Source organism: Anastrepha ludens, chromosome 5 (genome assembly GCF_028408465.1).
Source record: "Anastrepha ludens isolate Willacy chromosome 5, idAnaLude1.1, whole genome shotgun sequence".
In the NCBI taxonomy this organism is placed as follows: Eukaryota; Metazoa; Arthropoda; class Insecta; order Diptera; family Tephritidae; genus Anastrepha; species Anastrepha ludens.
Genome location: NC_071501.1, coordinates 64,801,612 through 64,811,881, shown reverse-complemented (window position 1 = coordinate 64,811,881; position 10,270 = coordinate 64,801,612). Strand labels below are relative to the sequence as shown.

The following is a 10,270-nucleotide window of genomic DNA, read 5'->3' as shown; positions in this document are numbered from 1 at the left end:
AGATCGAAGTGGAATATTGAGCGTGATTTTACTTTGGTGTCATTTTAAAGAGCTATAGGAGAGAAGTGAGGGAGTGAGAGGTGAGTATCAAAATAGGCAACTTTTTAAAGAACAATGAAAAATTAGGTTAGTGTAATGTAAATATTGGAAAATGGTGGAAAGATTTGGTTGCAACCAGATAAAAATGTATTTACAAAAATTATTTGAAGTGACATCAGCTCTGATTCTGTAGTATTCTCTGAGAACCAAACCGGTATGGGAAACCCTCTGTGCTTTCTGAGCAGTGGCTTTAGTAACTCGTATCTCACTTGATTCCTTAAAGGAAAACTAAGTCTGGAGTTGTTAACTTATAAACTATATTAGATAAAATGAAATATTTGCTTGCCGCATTCGAAAATTACTTAAAGTAAAAAACTGTGCGACAAAAAGCAGCCTTTTCGAGTGCATACTGAGTTTTTAATTTTCTCAGCTACTCAATTCTTTTAATGACCTTAAAATTACAAAAGCGTATTCCACTTAATTTTATAGGAGGAACCATTTTGATTATGTTTTTATAAAACAGCAAGGAGATCAAAGTTGAGATATGTATGCACACTTGTGCCCAGATAATTATGCCACTATATCTCTTTACAATGCTCGCAATATTTTTCAACCTTATAAATCAATTTCCAAACTTTGTACAAAATTCAAAAAAATTTAAAGCCCATTTTTGGAAGTCTTTCACATAAATATTTGAAAAAAGGCTGATTGCAATTTTTGAGAAACTTCAAACTTACATATTACTAATATAAAACTGAATGGGCTTATCCATGCTTATGCAAAGTAAAAAATTTGGATGCCAATCATAGCGTATTGACAAGCCTTTTGCATTCATTCGAAGTCATTTATCCCGGGCGCTTCCGAATTGTAGTCAGGCAACCATTCATTCGGCTACGGCAGCTGCCGTTTCATGAATACAATTCTTTAATTCCTTGATGATTTGTGCTGTTTGTTGCGGCGATATGCTCAGTTCTAATATTCTTAAGCGTTTTCAATAGGGAATAGGTCTGGTCTTTGAGGTGGCTATTTCGAAATGTCCATAATTTGTTTCCCTAAGTAATTCGTTCCTTTTTTGCGAGGTTCATCGGAGAATTAGTACAAAATTCTTACTAAGGAACCTTCTTTCTTTAGGCACTTCTCTTTCTTTAAGGATATTTAAGTAAATAATGACATTTACCTTTCCTTCTTGTATTACTAGTTTCCATGGTTCGCTTGCGCTAATGCATCCCCAAACCACAATACCTTTTTCAGCCGCCTTAAATGTGCATTTAATTCGTTTATAGGACAGTATTTCTCCTTCCCTCCTCCATACGTAGATCCAGCCGTGGGTAATATTTATTTATTTATTTACATAAGTCTTATATAAAAATAGGTCACTTAATGACTATAGAAAATTCTGTGTTTAAACTGCGAGAACTAATATAACACTTAAATTATTCTTCCATAATTTAGAAGCAGAGGTAAAATGTGATCAATTTAGAAGTAGCGGAATTTAAGTTGAACTAAAACAACGAAAATTAAAATTGATTGGGAAATCTTTATTATTTGTAATCATTGTAATCCCTTTTAAATATTGGCCGCAACACCAATTTTGAGTGCCTCGCTGGAGGACTTCGGGCGACCATTTATTTTTGCCTGGTTTGAAATTCGAAAAAAAATAACAAAGTGTTTTCAGTTAATGGCCTACACAGAGCGGTCTTTTAGTCCTTTTGATGAATTTTCGATGCCATTTTGACAATGCAATGGTTCATTATCCCAAACTATATACAGTGCACTCTCTCCTAACGGACAGCTCTCTTAAGCGGTCCCTTAGTTGCCCGCTTAAGAAAAAGCATTTTGATTTGATACTTAAAATAAATGCTTTTCTGACCTTTATATTTGCCCTTCACTTTCAGTGGAAATTTTACGCGTACTACTAGTTAATTATTTCAATTAGCTTATAATAAAGTTTTGTTGAATATTCAGTAAGAATTTCATGAATGTTTGACTAAATAATTTGACACATGTGTAAATAAAATTTTTAAATAATAAAATTAAAAAAAATTTTCTTTTAACTCATATGACATCGGTAACTGAATCACATCACCGTTACGCATTATACCGACATTATATAGAGCTTCTTACTTCGTTTGAGTTACTAATGCCAATGGAGTCGCAGATATCATAAATACACTTAGATAAAAGTTTAGAAATAAAATTCGTGAAATTTTTTCTGAAAATTGTACTCACAATCATGAAACAAGTCAACTTAAATAAATAAAAGTCATTGCTACTCATTGAAAGGGTGAAAGTTACGTAGAATTCGCCCCGTAATATTGAAACTTATCCTATATATTGAATAAGGAAAATCAGTACCATTAATAATACCATGAGCCGATAATAACGATGGAATTGCGAATATCTAATCTGTTTAAATTTCTTACCAGGTACGAAGAATAGGAGTCTCAAACTTCAGAGAACATAAAGCAAATTTAAAAATACCTTCAATACACTTTCAGTTCAGTTTTTGAAAGTCTGATTACTATTTCTGCAAATGAAACCGCATACTCTACATGATGGCGAATGTAAGATGTAAAAGGTATCTAATTTAATAGTAAACGGCTGAGTAAATTTAGAAGTGTTACGTCTAATGTTCCCAAGCACAGAGCAAGACTATACAAGTATGACCACCAATTTATAAAATTTACTATTTAAGAAACCACCAGATTTTTAAGTTAATTGACATACTATAAACCATCTCACTATTCGGAATGCGATAAGTGGTAGTCCAAGAATTGCATACCACCGAAAATATTGCATTAAATCATTTATTTAAATATTAAGATTTCATTGCAGCAAAATAGCATCGGATGACACTTTTCTGCTCGTTTACGTTCTCTGCCAAATTTCAATGTTCAGGCGCTAAATTCAAAATGAACTGCTCATAGGTTACATGTAAACTCTCTGTAAAATTGTAACACCAAATGTAATAACAAACAAACCCCCACCTTCAAATGGTAAATTTCTTTTATATGTAGAAACCTTTAATAATATAATAAGCAAAGGGAATTTTCTCTGTTCCCTTCAATGAACACTTAAGGCTATTAAATATTTTGTTATTTAAGTTTAGCGCATGTACCACTATCTTTTTATTGACAAAAGTAGAAATGTTATGAGAAAAAAAGAATAAACACATAAAAATGAAGAAAAGTGTACTTATGCGAGCGGCTTCTTTCAGAAAAGAGCGTTTATACATATACAGGGCTTGCTTCCTCTCGTTGTTCGTATCAGTAAAAGTACCACAAGATGCAATTGAGGGGTTTCTCTGCATAACCTGGAAATGCGTGCCTTCAAAAAAGTGAAGTCGTAAATAAAAATAAAAATAAAAGAATAATGGTATAGCTGATCATCCTAATAAGAATGATAGGGAAAGAAATTTAAATATAAAACAATAATTCGGACTTTAATTTTTTTTTCATTGCAGACTAAAAAACATACGAAGTTGACTTAAAATTTTTTAAAAATTGTTAGAGAACAACCGAACTTCGGCTCACAAAATTACATGTTGGTTTCGGTTCGGCTTCAGCGGAATGTTTTTTTTTTTTAAGTTTTATGAACCATTAGAATATGAAGGGCTTGTAAATATACTTATTTTCAAGAAAACGTAATAATAATTTGTTTTATTTCTCTGTCTTTCTAATTTCTACTATTAACTCTCATCCTATATGTTTCTTTCTATTCTAACTAAATTTAAATTGTTAGTTTTAAGTTTGCATTTAATAAAAATAATTGATTTCGATTTTTATAGCTCCCAATAGCGATGCATTATAAAAGGCTTATGAATCTTACAGATACAACCCCATTTCCACAATAAATAAATAAATAAAATACAAATAAAAAACTGAGCTGCATAAATTTATATTAAAAATAGACTTAACTGCGAAACTCAATTGGCATTGACTGTTTGTGACTATTCCTAATGCCTTCAGATCAGATACTTTGAGAGCTAAAGCCAAGAGATGAATAAAGTCTGCAGATGCATCATCATTCACGAAGTTCGAACTAAAATATTCGGCAAAGAAATTTGACGTTTTGCTTTACATTTTTACAGCTTTGCTACCAGAAAAAAGTCCTTTGGGTAAGCTGGAATAGCTTGTTTTTGATTTCATAGTTTAATATGGAACTCAATGTCCCGAACATAGCTTCTATAAAGAGTCTCGTTTAAACCCTGATAAATAGCGAATGCTAATAATAAGCGAATTAAATTTGATTTCGAGATATTTAAACAGGAGACTATATTCATGCCATTATGTATTTAATAGCAAATCATTCTCTACCTGTATATGCAAAACTGAGCCAAAATTTCGAGAATATTTTTTAATAATATACGCTTGATTGGCAAGTGTCGCTTTATGCATACTCGCAATGATATGGCAAACTTTACTGAATATTTAACTGTCCAATCTGATTGGTAACTTCGGCAGCGGCTTAAACATAAAAATTGGAAATCATTGCAATCCGGTTACTTTTTACTTTAACTTACATTCATTTACTCTAAACATTGTTAACAATATCTCAGGGCGTGTAGTATTTCCGTTTTAGAATTCAAAAGGTTTGTTGGAAAGGTGTAAGGGAATGTGGGAGTCTTTACTTGCCAATATTACCGACAGAATCCTTGCCAAACAAGACTCAGACGGGTTTCTTTGCACAGTTTTGGTAATTTCCAGAATATCAGTGACTACTTTTAAAAATAATGAATGATTCCCTAATCCGAGTGAAATTTCGTAGGATGGACTACAGCCGACACAACGTTTTGTGCTGCAGTTTTTAAGTCTTAAGAGTTAATTACAAAGAAAATATGCGTCTTATTGAGGCTCTCAACCTTGCTCTCCAGAAGACGCATAATATGTTCAAGTTTGAATATAATATTTTAGTAAAACCATCTATTGTCAATTTATCGTATTCACTTGCTGGACTCCCTTCCTTGTTCGATTGATCTTCTATGGCTCAACATTAGTAACTAAGTTCATGTAAACTCTAATTTGGACGATGCCAAAAGGCATAATTTATGAAATTCTTCATCTTTCGGCTGACAAGCCGTTCTTGTCGAGTAGTAGAACCGCTTTATGTGTGACTTTGGGTATATGTAGTTCAGGGTTCGTTTAAAAACTTTGAGCTATATGAAGAGATGTTTCAGTAGTTGACATTTTTCCTATCCTTAGCTCGTTTTATGTGGTCCTCGAATCCGGGCTCTACCGAATGACAGTTACGAACAAAGCCGTTCAGGTACGGTCGTTTATATGCAGTGAATGTAAATCAAATCGTGCTGTAAAAATGGTTTCTCTAAACACACTGGATTTCTGCTTTTACTTGATTGGAGGAAATAATTTTTATGGAAGAAAATGGTTAATAAAGTAACTTGTAATCCAAGGTTTTCTGATAATTTACGTGAAGGCTGTATTTTGCTCGAGAATAAATATGCATTAGATACATATTATTACTAGTACTTGATTATATTCGTTTGGTGCTTTGTTTGACATGAAAGTTTTTTTTTTTTATTTTCAGTTTCCTTAACTTCATTGAGTACTCGGCATACTTCCCGCACGCTGTACAAATATTTTAATTCTCGCTTAATGCAACATCGCAGTTGACTCCAAATGTCAGCAAAGTCATTACCTATACATCTTCATTACAAGTTTCACTCATTTATTTTCTTTACTTAATATTGCAACATTATTCATCGCCTTTGTGGACCGCTGCTGTCACTTTTCATTACACCATGACATTTCGCTTGACCTGTCAGGTCACAAAGAGTGCACTCAAACGACTCAAGCGAGAGCAAATGAAAATAAAAGAAAAACCCGAAAGAACTTGTGTGTAAATTCTCCATTAAAGTGACGGAAAGAGCGAAAAGAAATGAAAAGTTGAAAGCTGCGTTGAGGTTATGTTTTTAATTAACATTTACCAGCGACTTCTACGATGAGAGATTGTATTACTTGGGGGTTTTCTTAAACGCTGCAGTGGTTTAATTAGTTGAATTACTAATAAGCGCACATACAATACATACATACATACATCATACGGGCGAATTGAAAGTCTTTCTTTGCAAAGCTGACAGTTGGCGATCGTAAATGAAGAATAATGTTGGTTTAAAATCACAAAAAAAAAATGATTGTAGCTGTTGCTGGGAAACCAATGTGCAGCGCGCCCGATTACGCTTTGCTACATTCTGTTACTTACCTCAATTTCTTTGCAGCTCTGAGTGAATAAGTGGTTACTTAGAAGACCATATCGTTCACCTTTTTTATTTCTTTTCCATCGTTAAGCCTCACCCAGTTTTTAGTTTATAGAACTACCAACTAAATATAAGACCCACCTTGAAATGATTAGAAAGATACTTAAGCTTTTAATCAATTATCCAAGTGGGTGCATTTAGGCCTATATTATCTGTGTATCAACAGTAAAGTTTGTAAACCGCACCCGTCAGTTAAAAATGTTCGCTAGCCTGTTTATTGACCTTTCGAAGCTATTCAACCAGCCAACTGTATGGTTTTTGTTGTTTTCTTCCACACATTTAGCGAGCCGAGAAATCGTATGTGACACTGTAACCATAAAAAACATTACTATTTGCCCTCTTTTTCTTCCTCATCACTTGTTTTGTGGTTATGTAATTTATCTACTTCTTAGTTTATTTAGAGTATCCAATTGCCATAAATGCGGCAATGCTCATAGGCAATTGGTACATACAGTAGTTCCAATGTAAACGTAAGATGTCATGCTGGCAAGCCGCTTCTATTGCATGCCCAAAATTCCTGGTGGGGTTCACAGCATTTCTAACATGCCTACACAATGGATTTTATGAGCCACTCGAAGCGATTGAGTGTAATTTGTGGCGAAATTTGTCGCTAATCAAGTTAAGTGGGTGTAATGACTATGTGTAGGCCGAAATTAATAGCATTTCTGATAGCTTCCCTCGGAATTACACCAGCAGACTGAACTTACATTGTCAGGAAAGACCAGAACAATTTATACGCACATACACTTACACTTACATATTCTTATTTACGTGTACTTGTAAATCAAAGGTGACATTAGTTGGGGAAGGTGATTATTTTTATTGGTATTATTGACTTGACCGTTATATAATACTGCACTAAAGCATTGAATCACTTTGTCGCCACAATTCTGTAATGCTGAGAATGTACGCTTCAGTGTCAGCCTTTGACGTTGTTAATTATAGAAATTTAATTACCAATAAACAGTTGATTACAGCAACCAACTGATTGCGAGATGTCAAGCGAGGCTGCCAATTATTATTTTGTTGAAATAACTTGTACCCCGAATTATGCATGAAGGAAAATCTTTGTAAAACTGACAACTGATGGTGGGTTGACTGACAGCTGATGGCGGTTTATTCCAAGCACACATGCTTTCGTACATCTGAACATGTGAAACACAAAAAGCTTGTTTCGCATCTGTGCACCGCAAAGCCAATTGACTATTTTAAAGTGTGAATGAGAATTTTTAAAATAAGTGAGCCACAATTACCCGGAGCCTTGTTGTTATTGTATGCAGCGCACATACACACACAATTACTCGATTCGACATGTGTGTGTAGATGCGTTTTCTCATTTGTGCTTTAATAATATGCATTGTTTTTCGCATGAAAAGACAACAAAAAAAAAAAAAATTATTTAAACTCAATTAATTTGTGTATTCATTTTAATAAAATAAGAAGCTTTTATTTTTATGTATTGTATAAAATGTTGAAATAAAAGTTGCGGCGAAATTACTGTTAGACAAAAATCTACCGGGTGGTTTTTTAGCTGCATGAGAACTATCGCTATCGATATGATAGCTGATATGATAGCTGATAATGGCAAATGTGTTGACATTTCTGTTTAGTAAGGCTTGAAAAGTCATAATGGATAGTTTAACGCCAGAACAACACTTGCAAATAGTGGAAATTTACTTTGAAAAAAAAAAAAAATAAAAATAAATAAATAAAATCATATCGGCGGTATCATCGGTTCCCATTTTTTCCGAAATGAGAAAAAAGCAGCCGTTGCGGTAAATGGCGAGCACTATTGATTCATGCGACTAATTTTTTTTTTTCCAAAAATTAAATATCGACGACATTTGATTCCAACAGCGCGATTAATAATCGATTTATTGAAATGTTCTATCCACTCCTGACGCCATACGGCCAGGTTTATTGGAAAAAGTAGTCAAAAATTGGACTTATGGAATAAACCATGTAGTTCGTAGCCGCGCGGACATATACCAGATATCATCATATTAAAAAAAATGTCATGAAATTATTTACTAGATTATAATAAAAAATGCAGGCAATGGCAAACCTCCGAGTGTATTTCTGCCATGAAAAAGCTCCTCATAAAAATATATGCCGTTCGGAGTCGGCTTGAAACTGTAGGTCCCTCCATTTGTGGAACAACATCAACACGCACACTACAAATAAGAGGAGGAGCTCGGCCAAACACCCAAAAAGCGTGTATGCGCCAATTATATGTATATACAATATATAATAAAAAAATGCATTCCAACAATATTTCTGCTGCAACAACAATAATATTTCTGTGCTATCAGCAAGCTTTTAAAAAACACCTTATATAAATACATATACTTATACAGACCTTGGTCAATGAATATTCGGCAAACTTGTTTTTTAAGGTCTAAAACGGAAGCTGCCTTTTTAAAGGTTGCGGGTCACTGATGACAAGGCAAATTTCATCATTTATTCATGAAAATAATGTATTGTCCCTACTGCAGTTTGGGTATAGGCCTAAGTATAACTGCTCTACGGCTGTGATAAAAATAAAGAAATTTAAATTAATTGAAAACGAATTTGTCAAAAGCTAGAAAAAGTGTATACACAAAAGCACTCAAATTGTGAACTTGTCAATAGCTTCTTACAAGCAAAAAGAAAACAAGAAATTAGTAAAATCAGACGAAGCAGAAGCTTCAATTAAACTAACGCAGCGCGTAACCGAAAGCAACACCAGAAGCGAGGCAAAAGTGCAAATAAAATCAGTTGTTCAGTGATCTCCGCAAAAACAAATTATTTTAATATGTAATAGCTAACTAAAAATGAAAGTGAACTTCACATAAAAATAATGAGTGACAATGTCTTCTTGTCAACATTTATAAATGTAAATGTGTAAATGTTTCTGGCTCTTCAAAATCCACACACAATTCACCACTCCTTCTTAGCCTGCTCCATTCGGTCATGCAATCGCTTCCAATACCATTGTACGGAATCATTGGCTATAATGTGGGTATCAATAGCTTTTTTGGTATTAAAATAGGTCCATACGCTTATATCCCAAATAAGTGCAAACACACGAAAAAAGAATCTTTCAATTTGTTTACGATCTGGCAAACTGAGGGCTGGGGCATTTGGTGTCGATCTGGAGCTCTGTTGTTCCCGCTTGGCATCATCCGCATAGAAACGAACGGCTGTCGGTGCACCTAGAGCAATCAGAAAAAATGATGAAATGCATACATACATACACACATAATTTAGTGTTGCTGCGAATTAATTGTATTTAAAAGCGCTTGACTTACCGGTCAATCCATTTGACAATACTTTGTTTGTAAGAATCAAGTTCCTGTGTTGTTCAAGACTTGCCACTAGACTTGGGCCACTAATTCTGGCTGTTGTTGTACTAACCAGGGTTGGCGTTTTTCTAACGGATTTTAAGAGCAACATTTCTCAGTGGTTGTTTACTATTTATAGCTATGTAAAAGGAAAAGCAAAACTATTTATTTTAATTGTTGAAAATCAAAATAAATTACAAAAAGAAAAAAAAAACATTTACTTCGTGTACGCAGTTTTATAATGATGACCTATCTCTTCATTGCCGTTTGCATTTCTCTAAGGCAATTGACTCGGTGAGTCATGACCTTTGTTGCAGAAATCTTAAAGACGTCTTTAGATCTTCTGTTAACTCTGCCAAACTTATGATCAGGTAACTTTCAGGAAGAACTCAAAAGGTAATGTACCGGGCGGGCTTTTTCACGTCTTATTAAGTTGGCTCCGGTGTACCGCAAGTTTTGCTCCCCTTTTGTTTAGTATTTTTGTGATTGATATATTCTCTGTGTGTGTCAATGTCCATTCTTGTGTTAATGATATTCAGTTGTATTTGTCAAGTAGAAATGGTCTAATTGCGAATTTGTGTTTTAAAATTAATTGCAACTTGTATGCAATTTCGCAATGGGCCCACGATAAATG

The 10,270-nt window shown here is 33.9% G+C and overlaps 1 protein-coding gene across 1 annotated transcript; it reads right to left on the bottom strand.

Annotated features, from left to right (window-relative positions):
• Positions 1 to 9,232: 9,232 nt before the first annotated feature.
• LOC128864738 (uncharacterized) lies at positions 9,233 to 9,802 on the bottom strand. Its single transcript, XM_054104492.1, has 2 exons — positions 9,604 to 9,802; positions 9,233 to 9,507 (listed from the first exon to the last, which is right to left on the bottom strand). Exons 1-2 carry the CDS (start codon positions 9,746 to 9,748, stop codon positions 9,233 to 9,235), a joined length of 420 nt encoding a protein of 139 aa, XP_053960467.1. The 5' UTR covers positions 9,749 to 9,802.
• Positions 9,803 to 10,270: the final 468 nt, after the last annotated feature.

Coding starts and splice junctions, on each gene's coding strand:
- LOC128864738 (XM_054104492.1), bottom strand. CDS start 9,748: ATGTTGCTCTTAAAATCCGTTAGAAAAACGCCAACCCTGGTTAGTACA. Junction 9,508..9,603: donor ATTGTCAAATGGATTGACCG/GTAAGTCAAGCG, acceptor TGATTGCTCTAG/GTGCACCGACAGCCGTTCGT.